The sequence below is a fragment of the Peromyscus maniculatus genome, chromosome 8 (genome assembly GCF_049852395.1).
Source record: "Peromyscus maniculatus bairdii isolate BWxNUB_F1_BW_parent chromosome 8, HU_Pman_BW_mat_3.1, whole genome shotgun sequence".
Taxonomy (NCBI): Eukaryota; Metazoa; Chordata; class Mammalia; order Rodentia; family Cricetidae; genus Peromyscus; species Peromyscus maniculatus.
Window position 1 is genome coordinate 26,226,318 of NC_134859.1, and position 20,532 is coordinate 26,246,849.

The window sequence follows — 20,532 nt, forward strand, 5'->3', positions numbered from 1 at the left end:
CTTCTTAACTCCTCCTAATGAGCTGATTGTACCATCAGCTTCATATTTCCTACCACAGTGTTGTAGAGGGCAAGCCAGAAAATGAAAGCTCACATTCAGTTGCTTGGTAATGTAATACATATTTTTTCTGAGGTTTTTCTTTCAGTCACTTGTCCACTCCTAACATGTTAAGCTCATACAAAGGATACAGCACTGTGCTAGTGTTGCAATAATAAACATACACAAGGTGGCTGACTTTGTGTGACTTATATTGGCATAATAGAGACACAAACATATAGCCAAATAAAGATGTAATTCTGCAGAGTGTTTAATGCAAGGAAGCCATACACTACTAGGTGAAGGGAGGGAGGGAGAAAGTCTGCATTTAGGTATGGAAAAGGACTTAGAGATGTTCAAGTCAACACTTTTATGAATGTGAGACCTAAAAACAGAAGGTGGGCAGAGCAGAGATCATGAGGGGGAAAACATTTGTTCAATAGGCAACATGTTTTTTGTTGTTGTTGTTGTTTATTTATTTATCTTTATTTCAGACACAGGAATGACTCAGTTGAAGAAGATTAGTATATGCACAGTAGAAAACATGAGACCTAAAGTGAAATAAAGCCAACAACCCTGGGTACATATGACGTTGAGCCATGGGATGCTTACAGTAAATGGAAGAGTGCTGCTGCAGAGGCTCACACTGACATCCTGTTAAACTGATGATTTGTGTAGATATTTACAATCATGATGCTGCTGCCAAAGATGGTGATAAGTGACCTTACAAAACCTTCTTTCTCACTCATGGTCACAAGCCAAGTCACTGGTAGTCCAGAAATCTCCCGTATGAGGTTCTCGTTCGTAAGTCTTTAATCCACTCAGATTAGAGACCCGTGAATAGAAATGAAGGAAATAAGGAAGTGAGGGGGAAAAGGATAGATGGAAGGAAGAAAAGAAGGTGGCAGGATGGAAGAAAAGATGTCACAGCTTTTCTCTTTTCCAGTCATAGAAGACCCATTTCACATGGGCTGAAATGCCATCCTCTGTTTAGATGCACAATGATGTTAACCTTTTAAGGAGTACCAGATGAGGAAGAGTAATCTGCTTTAGATTATTTGATGGGAGGGCATGACAGCAAAGGTTGGCCTTATGATACAAGCTTGATTTACTGGCCAATGGCCAGCTCATCCATTAGTCACATTTGGCACCCCTCCCAGGGACCAAACCACTTTCAGAAGGCTACGAAAATGTTTTAATTTATTTAAGATCTAAGATCAATATAACCTAAATTGGCATGTATTCATCTTTAAACCAACAGTTATAAACTATAATTTGAATTATGCTTTGGAGGAATGCCCCTCCCCATAAAAGACAAAAATGCTTAGAGCTCATTGAATTCTTAGCACTGATGTGTTCAATACAACCTTCAAACTCGGGACTGAGAATTGTGTACAAATATGTATTCCCCAAGCTAAAATATTATAAGATATTAAATTATGGTTGCCTTTTACATGAAAATGATACTATCTGCAAAACATACTCTGACTTTGAAACACAACCTGGAATGTCATTTTACTCTGAGCTGAGTGAAGCAGGAAAACTGAAATCTTGCTTCCCTGTGTTATGTGGCATCCTGTCTGCCCCATCATCACTTATAAGTCAATTAATACCAGTTATCTCTTGAGAAAACATTTATGTAAGTTTGAGAGAAAATAATTTAATGTATCCTGAGATACCTTTAAGTGACAAATGAGTAATCTAAAATTTGCCCCTTTGCATAGACTTTAAAAATTTCCTTATTTTCTTGTGGCTATTTTCAGTGGGTAAAGGGGCAAGGTGTCTTAGCATGATACAGAGTAGAATGATTTTATCAATGAGGAAGGTATAAAATTAGACTTTAAAAGGCTCTTAGAAGAGGGCAGAGCACATTAGTTGGAGACGCAATATATTATATTACTTTCTGGTCATAGTGAATTCTTGTTTTCTTACTGAAGTAGACACACTGCATTTATTATAGTGAGAATTGACCGAATGTGCCTCTTCAAAAAGCCTCAATGGCCACATACTTTCATCACATTTTATAGACAGTAAAGTGGGGCATAGAACCAAATACTTTTTTCATGGCATGCCACTATTTAGTAGGGAAACAGAGATAAGAGCTTAAGATGCTGTTCATTCTGCTCCATCTCATTGGAAATATTTTTTTTCTAGAAAAAAATAGTCCACTTTGTACATAAGCCACGGAAGTCTGCTAGTTCTGTAAATGTCGAGGAAGCTAATTCTAGAGCTTGTGCCATTTTGGAACAAGCTAAATCTCCTGCTACTATATTGTACAGTTGTTGGCAACAGTGGCTGGATGGTATCATTTTATAACTTGAGTTGTCTCTGGAATGCCTATATAGTTAGAGCGGGAAAAGTGGTGTGCTATCTTTGGTGCCTCATGCTTCATATTTTAGAAGTACCATGGTGTTTGAACATGCGTAAGCCCTCTTCTGCAGTGCAGTGAAGGTTTACATCACTTACTACTTAGAGCTCCTCCTGGAAATTTCCCTAAATGAAGAATGCACTCCCATGATGCAAGCTGATGCTTTATGGTAGAGAAGACAGAAGGAAGGAACAAGGATAGTTTATGTGAACTGATAATTCTTAAATAGAAGGAAGTAAAAGCTGGCAAATGTCTTCAACTGCATAGTCAAACACTTTAGGAGAAGTTATCAAAGAAATCATATTCCCTAGTAAGAAATGGTAAAACAAAAGGCATTGGTTGAGGTTAAGAAGTAGCCTAGTGTTAATACTTCACTAAAGCCTAGATTTAATGTCAAGAGAGGAGCTGTAAAATGAAGTACCAGTGCCTTTTATCAGCCTCAGTGGCCAGAGTTCCATGTTTTCCTTTCATTCCTCAGACCTCTTCTTTCTACCTGATTAAGTGTTGAAAAGCAAAAAGAAACTTAAAACCTGGTTAGTATAATCTTTCTTTATTCAGTAAATATATATTTATTGAATCATATTAACCTCTGCAACAGAAAATGATAAATAAAATATACCCTGCTCTTATAAAAGTTGTGGTCATCTGCGCACAATAGAAAGTGTTCATTAATAAACACAAATGATAATGAATACAGGGGCAAATGTCATAAAATAAGCAGGGGAAAGGGACCGAGAAAATTGATAGTGCCATATATGAATTACTACAGAATCATCAGGAAGAAACGTGAGAGGTGCTGTTTATGCTGAGTTGTGGAAGATGGGAAGACTATCCACACAGATGCTACAAACAGAAGAGCAACATGGACAGGGAAGAGCACAGGCCAAACACCCGGGTGCAAAAACTTTATGCATTTTTTAAACTTCATTCTTTTTGTATGCTACACTACTTGTTCTCTCCTCACGATCCATTGCCTTCTTTGTAAAATACCTCCCAAATCCTTCAAATGAAAATGCATCTATATGAAAACATTCTGCCCAACCTCCTCTGAGAACATCAGCAAGGTAAAACACATTTTATCATACTGAGATACAGGTAGATGATTCTTAGGATTTTAGGAAAAGCTTTGATCGGTGTGGCCACTAATTTCTTATTTTCTTTACCAACGATTCTCCATCTCCCTGAAAGCAGATGCAGGTGCTTGAGGTGCCATGTTGTGATGAGGAACTTCATGTAAAGACACTGTTAAGACTTGGGACTGAGCAGACGTCAATGAACAATGACCTTTACACATCTTATATGAAAGTGTGCCGCCCCTTTTCTTTCACTCCATTCAGTTCACACCACTGAAGCAAACCTTACTGAAAAATAAACTGTAATTCACTGAGCAAATAAGAACACATTTGAAGCCTAATCGAAGTTGGGAATAAAATACTTTTATCTGGGGGCATTATTGGTAATGATACTGTGGTGGTGGTGATGGATCAGCACTGGCTCAGGAATAATATAGTGGGTGATCTTCCTCCTAAGGTTATATTGTAGACTAGGAGAACTTACAAGGGAGCATAAATTTGATGAACTATTTGATCTCCAAATAACAAATAATAGCATCCCTGTTAGAAATAGAACAGGAGAGCCCACGATGTAAAGAGCACATTAAAACAAAAAAGGGGTGCAAAAAGGCAGTCTTCCCTAAAGTCTTGTTTAGCTGAAAGGTTTGGAAGAGATTAATCTTGAGTTTGCAGGATAGAATGTGATCTATAAATAGAGAACAATGTCTCCCCATGACTAGAGCTGCGAGGTGCATGAAGGCCCTTTGCTATTTTCTTTGCCTGCTGTCATCCTACACTATCACTATTTTTCTTCTATGAATCATATTTTACCAAAATAGTTGCTCAGTCTGCCTGTCTTGTGGGAAGAGTAAGCCGGTTAGGTAAACCAGGATTGACTCAGTCCCTGTCTGAACCCCGCCCCCCCCCCCACAGGAAGCCAGGAATACATTATCTTCACTCCATGTATGCATTAGAGTCAGAAATCGAAGGGGAGAGAGTAGCTCAGAAAGCCCAGCTCTACAGCCCAAAGTCCCTTTGTCTCCCCATAGGTACTCCTTGATGATTTCAAACTGTACAGATCCATAAAGTTAACACAATGGAGATGTGTCTATGATACCATCAAATGAAAACAAAAGCATAAATACATTCATGAATTCCATGGGACAGTCACACTGACTGGAGAAAATTAGAGATGATCATGTCAATAATTTATTTTCTAGATATCTCTTTAACATGCCTCTATTAAGAAAAACGACTACATATTGTCTTTGGCCACCAATGAATATTTTCTTAAAACCTTGTCAGACATTGTAAAGTAAATACAGCAATCCCCTTTTGTTGGGGTGGAAATGTATCTATGAGATCCAAGATTATTTTCCCTTTTCCACAAATACTACTTGATACTGTTTTTCTACTAGATGGTTTAATCCATGGTTTCTATTTTAGTAAATAAATAAAAAAAAATAACATGGGAGCTGGAGAGATGGCTCAGTGCTCTTCTCGGGATCCTGAGTTTAGTTCCCTGCACACAAATCAGGCAATTCACGACCACTTGTAACTACAGCTCCAGGAGATTTGATGATGTCCTCTTATGGCCTCCACAGGTGCACATGCATGCATGATATGCATTCATATAGTGTCCTAGCTAGAATTGATATTGCTGTGATGAAACACCATGACAGAAGAACTTGGGAAGGAAATGGTTTGTTTCAGCTTACAATGCTATGTATCAGTCCATCACTGAGGGAAGTCAGGGCAGGAACTCAAACAGGGCAGGAACCTGGAGGTAGGAGCTGATACAAGGGCCATGGAGGGGAGCTGTTTACAGATTGCTTCCCAAGGTTTACTCAGCCTACTTTCTTATACAATCCAGACCTACCAGAGCAGGAATGGCACCATCTTCAATGGTCTGAACCCACACACACCAATCACTAATTAAGAAAATATTTTACAGCTGGATCTTACAGAGGCATTTTCTCAATGAGGCTCCTTTCTTTCAGATATCTAGCTTGTGTAAGCTGACATAAAATTAGCCAGCATATATAGGTGCACGCATACATACACAAAAATAAAATCCTTTTTAAAAAGCAAAAATACGAAACACATAAGGGCAACTTTTGTAATAAATTGCTGTCTTAATTTTCTTGAAATATATTTGTGACTCTCCAACAGGCCATAACTAATTGGAAATCTCTTGCTTAAGTTCATAGATCTTGTGTAAGAATAATGATAATTTAAAGTAAATTTACTTACAGCTTCCAAATTTTAATGGGCAGGCATGGGCATCCATAGGGAAGTCTTCCAAGTGCATTGGGCATTCAGCTCTCACCGTCAGCCTTATCAATTAAGGAAACAGAATACAAACAAAAGCCCTATAGATTAGACATGTGATGATAATTAGATAAGGATGTTATTAACTATAGCAAATATATTAACAAATCAGATTAGATGGACATAAAATGTACACCTATGCTATATTCCCAATAATCAAATGATCTTGAAAGATTTATAAGATACCATGACTGTTTTCTATAATTTTTGTTTACTTTATGAAAATCAACAAGATTGGATTTTGAAGAAGGGGAAAACATTACTGGTATTTCTTAAAACAGAAAGCATCCACTAATCCATCTGGCTATGGGAATTGTTCTGAGAATTAAAGTAGTTATAATCAAATATATAATTGTATAACCAAATGATGGATATAGTAATTTTCCTGATTTGATTATTATATAATGTATACCTAAATTTAAATCATATTGGAAGGCCTAAATATGTATGATTATTATCAGTCAATTAAAGATACAAAAAATGTATATAAGAACGTGCATAATTGCCACTTGATCCTTGACTGAGAAAAAGACATTGGGAGCAATACCAAGAATAGTCCTCCTGTCCTAATCATTCTCCAAATCCTTCCCCTGATAGCACCAACAAAGGGGACAGAAATAGAACAGGAGAAGTAGAAAGTGTCCCTAGGCTTTGTGAGACTGTGGTTCATGCAAGGTGCAAACCCTCCTTGGTGATTTTTAGGAAGTATGACTGAATTTCCAACAGTTAGTTTAATTTTCAAAGCCATTGCCAGGTTGAGGCAGGTCTGTACTCTATTTCACATGTATATCACATATTCTGGGAATGTGAACTCTATTCATATTTCTATTTATTTTTTTTTTGTTTAGCTTTTAAGACAGGCTTTCTCTGCTCAAAAGCTCTGGCTGTCCTGGAACTCACTTTGTAGACAAAGCTGGCCTCAAACTCACAGAGATCTGCCTGCTTCTGCCTCCCAAATGCTGGGATTAAAGGCATGTGCCACCACCACCCAGACATACTATTCATGTTCTTTTAAAAAAAAAATGCTAAAAACTAATTCATTGAAATATATGTAGATAGATAGATAGATAGATAGATAGATAGATAGATAGATAGATAGATAGATTTGAAACAAGTGCTTAGGTTGTGGTAATTGTAAATTCTTTCCCCTTTGCTCCATATAAGATCTCTCCAGTTTTGATAATACTGTGATTAGTACAGTTGAAGCTGCGGCAGCTTACACATATGCAGTGCAACTTGAAATGAGAGGGGTATTTAAAAAGTAGCACACACTAACTGAATTGTAGCTCATCCTAGCACAAAGAAATACTTGACAAGAATGGAAACTTCATAAAGACAAGAGGTCAAAAGGGATTCTATGTGTGAAAGAAATTGCAATGCACTTCTTCCATGTGCAAACCCACATATTTCAATGGAGTTTTTTTTTTATTATTTTTGTAGAAGGAAGTTCTTGCTGACTTCTTCAGAAGGCTCTGGACAATTAGATATTTTTAGTAGTTTTTCATTCTTCTAAAGATGGACTAGCCAGCCCTGTTAATGTGTGTTTGCGTTTAGTTGAAAAAGCAGTGAAAGAAAACAAGGGTTGGAAGTGGTAATGGTTGCCTTGTTATCTCAGGTGCTTTATATGAAAAGTCAGAATTTCATATGAGAAGAAAACCTTTGCTCTCAATTATTTGTTAGTAGAGAAAGAATTTTGCAATTGCTACATGAAATTAGGGACAGGTAGTGTTCGATTAGATATCTCAGTTTAACGAAGTGGTTGGGATAGGTACTATGAGGTTAGGGACAGAAGGCAGATGTGCCAAATTTTAATGAAAGAAATAACCAAATATAGCAAACACTGACTATTCCAATCAATAGTCACACCAGGCAACCAACTTCCATTTGAACAAAAAGAAAATTTTTATTAAAAAAAATCAAAGAATAAATCATAGACCATTCAAAGTTTCCAAGTTAAGAATATGTAAAAATGTCCTTTTATAAAAATTATTTAATAGTTTTGGTTTTGTGATTCATGCTTCCTTCATTCTGTCTCTAAGACACTGTACACTTATGACATGTTTTTTTTTTTCAGTCACTTCAAAGGGGGGAAATTTTCACATCATACACACATACATATACATACAGTCTTCAGGCTAAGCCAAATGAATTATCTCTAGCTAAGAATACTATTTGAGAAATCATGTATGTCTTCCCATACATAGTTCCATGTGAAATTTTAAAAGAACTTTGTATAGTCATATTTTTCATTTTGTCTTCCTTTTTGGCAGAAATATTACTACCAAATATTCAAATTTTGATAGCTTCTAGAAATTTAACCTACACCTTATTTGAATACAGGGAGACATGCCATTCATAACAGGCATGGAAAGATCCTCATTTTTAATTAAAACAAGTTGGAAATACTGCCTCTGCAATGTTGTATTACTTAACCTAGACTTCATTTACGTTTTATTTAATATTGCATGCATGCATGCATGCTATTTCAGAGCATTACTATTGCTTAGCAGAATAAACTTAATGCCTAAAACAACAGGAAGCTCAAAGACCAATCATGGCCCATTAGCACCCTGATGACGTAGTTCTTATAGCAGAATAAGACTGGGGACAGTTTCCTGCAGGAACCGAGGCTGTCATTACCTCATGGTGTAAAGCAGCGTGCCATCCTCTGTGATTCGCAGGAGTTTGTTAGGCATCGTCATGTTGTGGGCCACAGACTTCTTTCCATTGTGGAAAAAGGTATCGGGAGTCCAGATTTTACTGGCCATGAGGTTGTTTAACCGAAGAACTGTCATGGGACCTTTGAATTTTAATCTTTCATCCTTCCAGCTTTGACGGAAAAACACATCTATTGTATATTCCTGGGTAATTTGGGGAAAGAGCAGAGTTCACAGTGTTACATGTTGCCATACAAATAACTTACAAATGAGATTTTGGAAGCTCAGTGTGGCTTAGGTGACATTCTCACAGGCAAATGTGTAGTGGCACTTATGTGTTAGTATTAGAGGAATCACTGATGGCTTTTGGTAATAATTTTTAACATATATATGTAGGTATGTGCATACACACAAAGACACACACAAACAATCTGTAAGATTTATGGGAAAAAAATGTTCTCAATTTTCTCCTCAGATATCTGAAAGTAAAACAGAAACTCCCTTTGTCACAAAAGAAAAATGAAAACAATAAATGACAGTTTAAAAAAATAAACTCATGCTGGGCAGTGGTGGCACACACCTTTAATCTCAGCACTCAGGAGACATAGGCAGGTGGTTCTCTGTGAGTTCGAGGCCAGCCTGAGCTACCAAGTGAGTTCCAGGAAAGGCGCAAAGCTACACAGAGAAACCCTGTCTCAAAAAAAGAATTAAAAATGAACTCATATTTGCAAGTTGCATGCAAGGAGAATATTTAAGTTAATGAATTTCAGGAGTAAGAACAAAACAAAATATTTTACAGGCCCATCTGTGTTTCTTGAAAACCTCATACTCAAACTCAAGCCAATCATGGTGCTGATACAGATGTAAAAATCCATTGACGAAGGAAATGGATTTTTGTTTCCTGTTCTTTTCTAAAATAATGCATGTAGCCTTCCAGTTCTCCTACATAGTGATCAAGACTATAAAAATGTGATAGAAGCTAATCAATTTCCACTGTTAATTTGGACTTTTGTTCCAAAGAAAAGGGAGAGAGAAGAAAGCAAAGTGTGAAGGTGTGTGCCTTAATGATTGCATGTGTGTGTATATCACATGAGAGATGTGTGAACCTCATCATCATTCACAGCCAGGGAATCGATTTATTTGAATAAGCAGAGCATTCCTTATGGCATTACCCAGAGACGAACATCTGCTCATCTAAAAACAAGCGATGTGACTTACCAGCTCCTGAAATTGAAAAGGATAGTGTTCGTCTTCCTTGCGGTACTTGCTACATTGGCACTAAATTTAGAACTCAATGGTTCGAAATAAAGATTACCACATTCTCCATTAATCTTAGCATACTCAAAACCAGAAAGGATGCAGGGGGCGCTGGGGGGGGGGGGGCGCTGGAAAACATTATGCCACGTTTTCCTAGTCCTGTGAAGCTTGGTGCCTCTAAAAGCAGCTGTTTTTAAATCCTATACATGTCATCCTTAGGACATATAAAATAAATACTCTCTGTCTTTAGGCATTTTGTGCATGGCTTTAACTACCTGTCTCTTTCCTGGCATTTAAACAATATGCAGTAAAGTCTGGATGTATGTCCCCTCTTCTGGCAGAGGTTTGATATTACTCAGCCATCACTGATCCATAAAGTTATATCATTAGTGTATGTGTAATTCACCATGTGGCTAATTGGGGTGACTGACATATAAAGAAGGAGGTGAATGATGCTATTCTGTTGAGACAGGCCAGACAAGTTACCATGTTTGTTGTTAGGCTTTTCTGTGTCAGGAAGTGTCAGATGGAAGTCACTGTGACACATGATAGGAATTTATTCATGGCAAACATTTGTTAAGCATCCATTAAACTCAGCAGAGGAAGAAATTTGTAAGCCTTGACTGTTACTAGAACTCATGGAAGATAGGGATTGTGGATTAGATGATGAGGCAACATTACATGAGGACAGTGCTTATTACTCATACTATATCTAGTCTCCTTGTGCATATGTCTCCTTGTCTAGATAACAGGCAGGCTTCTGAGACAGAGGTACCATATCTGATGACCTTTCCATTCTTCTTTATCTAGCTATAGCCAACTGCTCTCAATACAACTGAATGGCTTTAGACTGGTCAGAACCACAGAGAATGTCTGCAGGTAAATCCAGATCCCACTCATACTTAAACAGATCTTGTTCTCAGGAATCAAAACACTTACTTCATTTCCTAGCTCTGAGGAAGATTTTGCTTGTTTGTTTGGGTTTGGTTAGTTTTTGAAAGCATAGTAAGTGTTCAATATAAATTAAAGTTGAAAGAGATTGAGTTTAAATTTTCAACAAGATAATGCACAAAGACAATGACTCAAATAAATATGTCCATATTGTCCATGTCCTAATATTTGTGTTTTTATTATGTTTCCATTCAGCTTTATTTATCTGTGCTAAAGGCTGACAGTGAAACCCCTTTTCCCCAATTTTGAGACAGTTCACCTTCAAATATAATACACAGACACACACAGACACAGACACACAGACACAGACAGACACACACACACAAACACACACACACACACACACACAGCAACACTAAGGATAAAATATAATCTCCCCTTTCCTCTGTTAGAGGAGAAATAAAAACCTAAACAAAAGTAGTTGGCTGGGACCATATACTGTCTAACTACAAATAGAAACACTCTCTGTCTCTTATTTTCTGAACCTATCCATGTGATTGACGTGGTCGCAATAAACACCTTCCAGGATGTCCTTATACAATATGATCTAGCCCCCATGACCACAATTTATTTAATCAAAAATTACCATTTGGGACAATATGAGCCATGTTTCCCTTTTCAGAGATGCTGAAATAAGGTTTAGGGAAGATCTATAGTATTAGTGACTATGGGTATGAAATCAGTACCTATTATTTGATTTCCAATTTTATCAGCACAATTTTTAAACTAGAATTCTTTATAGCTTGGGATTTAAAAAAAAAAGAGCTATTTGGAAAACTTTGGAAAAATTACAGTATGGGAACTTGAAGAAGGTGAGAAGCGGTCATAACCAAGACAGACAAAAGCAGAATACAAAAGACGAGACTCTGTAGAAAAGATTAAATAAATGCAAAGTATTTCTGAAGGATTTATTCAAGTTTCAGGATTATAGTTTCTAACTCATTCTCCCCAAGTTTCTCTGCTTAATAGCGTAGGTCCCTGGAGAATATGAGCCTTATTCTCCAGATCTGGGACAAAACATCGACTTTGTACCTAAATAAATATTGTATTGAAGTGTTCTGGTTCATGCTATTTATTAACATCTGTATGTGCCTTGACTTAATACATTTTAAGCACCACAGAAAGCAAGACTGTGTGATTGTGCAGCCTAGATATTTCTGTCAGAGACTAGTGCCATGGGAATGTACTGTTTGATGGCCAATTAATGGTTTTTAAAATAAGCTTAAGGAGCTGACCTCATTTTGTTTTTTATTCTAGGTGAAGTTGGATGCCTTGGGAGCTAAGCAGTCTTCAGGGATGGACTGCTCAGGTTTCAATAGGTACCCTTAGCTAGTGGGTCACTTTCCTTTCCTGAGAGCATGCAGATAAGAATATTATTGAGCTGAAAGGTTTGAAATGAGGATTAGATAGAAAAACATTTAAAATGTACTAGAACCTTGAAAACACTCAGTAATGACAAGTTCAAATATGGTTATTACTAATTAGATATTTTATCAGTTCCTGTTTAAAAAATAGAGAAAGTTTTTCCTGTTTTTAAAAAGTAACCTTATTATTCTTTCTTCAAACTTTGATTGCCTCTAAATAAAACTCCTTTTTATACTTAATCTCCCTCACATAATACAATTTAAATAATCTTCTATAGCAAAAGATCAGGTACACGTTCCAGGATCCACTTTACAAATCAGTTGTGAAGCCTAATTTGATCTTTCTATGAAACAACTTGATTGATGTTTCAGAAATTACAAGCAATGAGAAAGAACCGCTTCTGTACATCCTCTGCTTTTCTTTTCTATTTTTTTCCTGAAATTTATATGTGAAATGCAAATTTGACTGCTATAGGCATATTGGCCAGTAGAAATAATGCTATTATGTACCTTTATTCTAAGCCAAAAGCACAACTTCCTTGGTCCTTTGAATACCCATTAAGCTGAATCAGTAATTGAAAAGCATAGTCAAGTCTGTCAACATCCAGCACAGATGGAAGAGGAACTCACAAAACTCCACCCTTAGCTGAGGAGTTATTGGCCACTGGTGGCTGCTGGGGGAGGGAAAATCAGTTTTCTTGGAATGTGATCTCTGCTTGGCTGCCCATACTCTCTCTAGCGGATAGTCCTACAATCATAAATATTGTCAGTACACATAGGACTCAGTGGGTTCAAAACAGTACATGGAGTTGGAAAAGAGACTCAGGTGGCTGTGGTAGTACTTAGAGAGGAGAGACAAGAACAGGGGTGGATGGATCAAATTCTTAAAAGAATAAACACAAATATATTTTTAAAATAAAAAACAATTAAGGCTTACTATTTTAAGGGAATTTACTTATTTTTCACATTTGGTTTCCTTTGGGCACTGTCCCTTAACACCGTGAGGCATTCTGCCAAATGGAAGAGACAAAGGTAGAATTATTGTAAAATAAATAAATAAATAATAAGTTTAAAAGTAAATATAAAAACAAACAATATGTTATTCTAATCCCATGCCCTTTACTCCATTGCCTTCTTTATCAAAATAGTCAGAAGTCAAGGAGGAGGATTCAGGTTACATTGACCCACAAGAATTCAATTTATTTATTTATTTATTTATTTATTTATTTATTTATTTATTTATTTATTTATTTTTGGTTCGTTGAGACTTAGTTTCCCTGTGTAGTTCTGGTGCCTGTCCTGGATTTCGCTCTGTAGACCAGGCTGGCCTCGAACTCACAGAGATCTGCCTGGCTCTGCCTCCCAAGTGATGAGATTAAAGGTGTGCGCCATCACCATCCAGTCGGAATTCATTTTTTAATGGGAATTGGGCTCTACCTCTATCATCAAGCAACTAGTAATTCTTTACTCCCTTTAAATGAGCAATGCGCTCACACTGTGACATCAGTAAGACATGTTTGTCTTTGCAACTTTTCACATCACTTTAAGAAAATAAGACATTAATTTGCAATAAAAAAATAATTTCACCAAACAATGCTATGCATGCAGCCAAGAGCAGCGTTGAATATAATGTCAAGGAATTTGATTGAAACACAAATACAAGGACTTAATTCGGTATTGTGCCAATGAAAAGTTTTTCTTTCTCAATTTGGTCCCTGTGAAAATATAGGGTTTAGATGAGTATAGAAATGAGAAAATGACCTTTAAGGGAGTGTGTGTGAGTGTGTGTGTGGGGGGGAAATAAGTATGCATGTGGGGGTTGGGGTGAGGGTGTGGGGGGATGTTGAGTATGTGATTTAAATCATGTATAATCTTACATGAATGGGTACCTAGACATCTGAGATATTTTAAGAAGCCTTTGGTTTTTAAATTTTTACCCAGAATACTTAATGTTCTGTTTCATATGAACTTGATTTTATTATATTGTCTTTGATAGGAGACTGTGGATGGTGGTGAGACTTTAACTCAGACACTAACTTTAACTTTTAACTTATTTACTCCTAGAGCCAGGCTTGAGAAGTTCCAGGCTGTATCACCTTATAGTAATCAGGACTTGCATAATGACAATATGCATGTAGTTAAGCCTGTGAATGAGTGAGAGAGAATGCCAAGATTAAGTATACATTGTAAGGATACAGGCAGAATAATCTGAGTTTCCTTTTAAACCAGGAAAATCTGCAACTTTTATTTGAGTTCTACCTAAGCTACTAGGAAATCAAAACATATTTTCATTAAGTACTAGTAAAAGACATCTAATAATAATAATACGTATTTGAAATATTCATAGTGGCCTCTTTACCGTGGTTTGGTAAAATTGATAGACATCTTATATTTTCCAAGATGTTCCATAGGAAAAGGAAGGACAGACACACACAGTTCCACTTTTGGAAATTATTTGGTGCACGTTTTGCAACAAAGAACATTTCTCTGTCCTGTATTTCTCCCTCTCAAGTATTCTTTTCTTTTAATTTGGGTCAAGTGTTCTCACAACTTTGACATTCATTTTCCATATATATCCAAAAAGGATTGGGACATGCTAGCACAAATGGCTGCTTCCTCTGGAGTAGTAGTGCTTATCTGACATCCCTGAATCACCATGGCCTCACAATTGAAGTGAAAGGCACGGGGCACGGGGAGTCCTATGGACAGAAGCTGAGCTGAGTAGCCATTTTACGGGTGAAAAGGGGAACACTGTAGTGGTTGGTTGATAAGCACAGAAACGTGTGTGTGTGTGTGTGTGTGTGTGTGTGTGTGTGTGTGTGTGTGTGTGTGTGTGTGTTATGTTGTAAAATATATATTGTCAGTATATACACATGTATTTGTTATAATACACAAAATGACACAAAATTAAGGCAACCCAGCCTTTTCAAGTTGGTTCTCAAATAGTCTATACTTTTCTTTTAAAATACAAATTTTAAAAATACTAATAATGGCAATACTAGAAATGGCAGGTAAGCTTCACTCATGATACAACAATGCATCTGCCTAAACAAGACCTGAACTCCAACACCAGTAGTCTTGCTAACATGAAAGGGGGAGAATCTCACAGGGCTCTACCAAACGACAAAGAATTACAGGCAACTAAGGAAGGCTGAGAAGGAGAGAATTAGTTTTCCCTAGGAATGAGTCCCCTAATTGGTTGGCCCTGAAATATCTCTCTCTCTCTCTCTCTCTCTCTCTCTCTCTCTCTCTCTCTCTCTCTCTCTCTCTCTCTCTCTCTCTCTCTCACACACACACACACACACACACACACACACACACACACACGCATAGTTAGACATATATAGCAATAACAATCAAAGAAAAGGAGATCTTGATTTCAAGAGGGAATGGGGGAGGAAAGGGAAGGGAAAATGATGTAATTATATTTTAATTTTGAAAATGTAAACAAAACCCCCAAAATCAAACATATAGTGTCACTTACCATATCATGGTCTGAAACAGGTCCAAAACTGGTGACGAAGATGTCAGTCTTCACTTCAGTTACACGCTCTGATGAAGCAGGAAATTGTGCTAGTGAGTGTCTATCAACAGCCCCTATTAGAGCTCACTATCACATGCTCACACCCAAATGGGAAATTTATTGGCTTTGATTAGCCATTTCTAAAACTTATCCACTGTGTAGTTCTGATGATTGCCTGAATACATATGAAATTTCACAGTTTATATTTTCAGTGAAGGAAAGATCCTAAAAATGCCACCTTGGGAGGCTGACTTTCAGGAGATCTCAGCTGCTTCTTAATGATTTTTTTAAAGAACAGACACACTTGTTTAAGTGATACTGAACCACTTCACATTATAATAAGCAATATGTTAGCATAGCAATATGCCTGAAGTTTAAATATTTTTAAATAGTTAGACAGACCTTTCATGTACATTGTCTACCCTTGGGAGGCATAGAGGAGAGCTTAACAGGCTTTATGGACTCTTTGAAGTCTCAAGTGTATGCTTTACAAATGATTGCTTTCTGTTACTAAATCATAACTGAATTATCTAAATCACTCTCTGGGAAAAATGTGACAACTGATGGAAGCATTTTTAGTTTTGATGAGGAGGAGAACATACTGTGGCATGGAAAAAGTTAATTTAGAATGCTGTTTTCATGTTGAATGTAATTTTTATAGTGGCCTCTGATGGCTTATATATAAACCAATAAACCATATTTATTGCACTTTTGTGACAACTCAACACAGATATTTTCGAAGAAATGCAGTTGCTAACCAAGAAACAGGAAAACATCTCTGGCAGAAAGGACACGATTTGCTGAGGAGTGAGAATGGGACAGAAGGCTATACAGCTTTCTGACACACTCTGGAAAATGACAATCCAGTCTCGTAAGGGCTCCTATCATGTGTGTTTCTCTTTCTGTCTCTATCATAGGACATTGAAAACGTCACCCCATTGCTGCAACAGTAAAGTCTTTGGGGGATCAAAAGCTAGCCTGTCTCCTTCAGCTATTCATTTGTGGATACTCAAGACTTCAGGACAAATTTATTGCAAAGATGTTAATCTCAGTTAACAAAAACAGGTAGAGGAGAAAATATTGTTTGAGACAACCATTTCCCTTGTTCTTGTCTGAGCAAAATATTTCCTTGATATTAAGACAACCTAATAAGCTTCTTCATTTGAGAACTATCTCTAGTCTACCCTTGAAGCGTTTTAATTTTTTCATAACTGTAACAAGAAACCATAGAGTTGTGTGTTTAGCTCTCATGTCTAACCTCAGCCTTACACGCTGTAGCTGAAAACAGGCAGGTGCTCAGCAAAGCGCCTCGGCTAGGCTACACATTCTACTCGTACATCCTTCGCTCTGCATCATCTAGTATCCACCCTCATATGTACCTCTGCCTCTATCACAGACTTTTTCTCCATATATTTTTAACTATAGTTTTTTTTCTGATTTAAAGCACTTCGTTATCTTATATGACAACTAAAATTTAATTATATAATGTATTTCACGACAATATTTTCATGCCTGTTTGTTCTATTCAACTAAAGATTCCTTCAATTAGTCACATTTTATACCAATATTGTGACCATTTTTCAATTAACAATAACAACAGGAAAACCAATGCCACATATTTATAAAAGCTAAAGCTTATCATATTATGTGGTGTGGCTTTTAATTCTTCTCGTCCACACGTAACACTTAGATTTTATTTGATACAATAAAATAGACATCTCTTATCATGAAAAGGTACAAAAAGAAAGATAGTAGATATTAGAGTCTCAGGAAAATTTACACTATATTATTTCCTACCAAGTATGCCTCTAGTGAGAAATAATTTGTTTTATATTATTTGCAATTCATTTTGTGCTGTTAAATCCTACTGAAGCTGTGCAATAGGAAGAATTTGTAACCAAATTTGTTTTCTAATAATTTTTTATAATATGATCTGATATTTTTGTTGTATATTTGTTTTTAATTAATTGAGTTGAGCTCAATTAATTAAATTAAATAATTAATATTATTTTCAAGGTTCAAGTTTTATTGTATGGTGACTATTAAATATATAATCTATAGTAATTATCTTATGTAACCTAGTGACATGCAAAATAAAAGTTATGTCTGTTTTTACATTTTGCTTTTCATTCTTGAAATGCATGTTCTTTTAGGGAATGCTGACTCATTTGTCTGCACTTTGGCATACATTTGCCAACCTAGGGCACTCTTACAAATCTATATCACTATTGTTTCTTTATTGTGTATGTAGAAAACTAAGTTTTTATTATAGAAATTCCACAAGGTAGATAGTTTAAGGAAATTGGACTAGCAGATTTTTTAGTATCAACCAATTTGTATCATCATTCATGATGAAGTAGCCTGAAGAAGTGAGATGAAAATTTATAGAATATAGATACCATTTTCTCTCTGCTGTTTTAAGATTTATGGTAAATGGATGACCAACTACATAATCGTCAATTTTGAAAGTCTAAAATCTTATTTATAAAGTCCACTGTGCCAAACAAGTAAAACATGAAACATGGTTAAGTTTAGGTACATCTATTGCCATGCATAATTTTACCTGTGCCATGTGAAGATTAAATAAAAATGGAAAGCAATTTATATGAATGACTATAACTACATTTTAAAATTTTTTAATTTTAAAAATTTATAACTACATTTAAAAATTGTATCATCTTTTATCCGTCCTTGGCCTGAAACTTATTCATCATGTCAGTGCTTAACCTTCAGATACTTCATCTTATTATTTAGCAGCCACTTGCTCTGAGATTTGGTAGCACTCATTTTAACTACATTCCAAAACAAGAAATCTGGCCTCAAGTCACTATATCATAAGAATCTGAAATGACTTCCTCACTATATTTTCTAATCATATATTTATCTTTAGAGAGTTTCTCACTGTTGTTTTCTGACATTTTCTGTTAGCCTCCAAATGGAAAAGAGAGAAGGGCAAGCAGCGAGATGGAGGGGAGATGGGTAAATGGGAAAGAAGGGAAGGGGAAGAGAATTGAATGAGGGAGAGAACTGAAGGGAAAGGAAGGGAGGACAAGGAGAAGGAAGGGGCAGGGAGGGGAGGGAGGAGAGGGGAGGGAAGAGGAAGGAAGGGAGAGGAGAGAAACAGAAGTTGCAAACCTGAAGCATGCCTATGAGGGAATGCAGAAACTAGATGGTAAGGATGAGTGATGTCACAGGAGACAGAAGCACAGTCAAGGGAAACTGCCTGCCACTCAGGTCTTGAGTATCATAGAGCAATTACAACAGGAGAATGAACACGTCCTCTGCTTTTTCTTTCCTTATAAATGACTCTAAGACACTGTTTCAAGTAGATATATTCAGCCACATTGACCTGTTTGTTTCCCAAAGATATTTGGGAATACTCTCAAAAAGATACAACACTTTCATGCTGAGTTTGAGGCCAATGTAAAAGATGACGTTTTGTGGGAAAAATCTATTGTTAACAAGTTTAGAAATCTCAAAAAGATATGAAGATATCAAATGCCAACATTTAAATAATCATTTCTCTAAATTCTATGGCTTTCCTTAACACTATATTTCTTTCAGCCCAGCAAGAACTCAGAGTAAAGCACAAGCTCTTTGACCACAACAGAACTTTCAAAGGTAGCAGGAATGCCGAGAGCTCTGTGAGTCAATCTTCTTTATAACCCCAAGCACAGAGTTCAGGAGAAAGCATCTCTCTCTATAAACGAATCTGAGCAAAACTTGGTGGCAGGGTTACCTTACTGTGGTTGACTAAGCAGCGACTTGACATTAACTAACACTTCTTTAGGCTGAGGACCGAGGATAAGTGGAAATATCCTCATTTCTCAGTGCTCTAGTTAAGCTCTTGAAACACAGCTAAGGAACCTTATTTTGCTCATGTGCTTGGAAAATATATTTTCCCACGTCCTTTTCCTCAATGAGATTCCCAAGTAATATCTATCTGCCATCTATCTATCTATCTATCTATCTATCTATCTATCTATCTATCTATCTATCTAACATTTATTTATCTATAAATTTATCTATCATATATCTATCATTTATCAATTTATCACCTATTTAGGATCTGCCTTCTAACTATCTATCTATTATTTATCCATCATTTATCTATTATCTATCTAAACTAAGAAAAATTAAAATTAATCATATGCTCTAATACCAGAATTTATTGATTTAATACCACACTAATATTTCATTAGGTATTTTTGGACAACACCCAACATTTTTCCTGAGATCACATGACAAAAAGCCAAGACATTTTACATTTCAATGTCTTCTTCTTGAGAGCATACAGCAGGAATCAGGATCCTTAAAAGGAACTTATGTAAAAATACTTATAACCTAACAAAAGCCAAATATGACCAAGTCCCTTATATAACTAGGGAACTGGCTGAAAATTATAAATCAGTTAAAATAACTTGAATGGAAGAACTGTTCGAATATCAAAATATTCAAATAATTTTCCTAAAAGTATATTCTTCACAGTAGCCTTGTCACAGTCAATAAAATTGAAACTCAATGGATTCTTTAAGTGTAAATGTATGCATATATTCATCAGTCAAGGAAAATATGTGATTGCTTCATATAAAATGGGATCACAATGATGATTGTTACTACATTTTGGAGAATATAATAAAAAAATCAAAGTATTAAATTTTTATTTTAAATTCAGTCCTTAAACAAACCCACCTTTCAAGGCTGTGTTTAAATATATAAATACTGTATCACCTTCTAAATGCCACCCAAGAAACTCTTTGTCCTAGACTTTCCTACAATATTGAGACACTACTGAAAGTATTGAAATAATAGAGGTTCTGAAGTTGTATTCCAAAGGGATGATTAGTGCCAGAGACATAAAAGAAAAAAAGCTTTACTTAGGTAAAGCAAGTAGAACATGCATTGGACTGAGAGTTTAAGTGCTCAGATTTTAACTCTGATTTTCTTCTAGTAAAAGCTGTGTGATTTCAGGTACCACCCTTACATCTTTCTA

At 36.2% G+C, this 20,532-nt stretch overlaps 1 protein-coding gene across 3 annotated transcripts in view; it reads right to left on the reverse strand.

The window, feature by feature from the left end:
• The window catches only part of Gabra1 (gamma-aminobutyric acid type A receptor subunit alpha1), a 54,391-nt gene that overhangs the window by 18,385 nt on the left and 15,474 nt on the right, over window positions 1–20,532 (reverse strand). For all 3 annotated transcript variants that reach the window (XM_006971622.4, XM_076578181.1, XM_016005056.3), the window contains exons 4-6: window positions 15,501–15,568; window positions 8,428–8,648; window positions 5,710–5,792 (exon numbers count right to left, since the gene is read on the reverse strand). In XM_006971622.4, coding sequence (XP_006971684.1) covers window positions 5,710–5,792; window positions 8,428–8,648; window positions 15,501–15,568 — 372 coding nt within the window. The remainder of the gene's footprint in view (window positions 1–5,709; window positions 5,793–8,427; window positions 8,649–15,500; window positions 15,569–20,532) is intronic.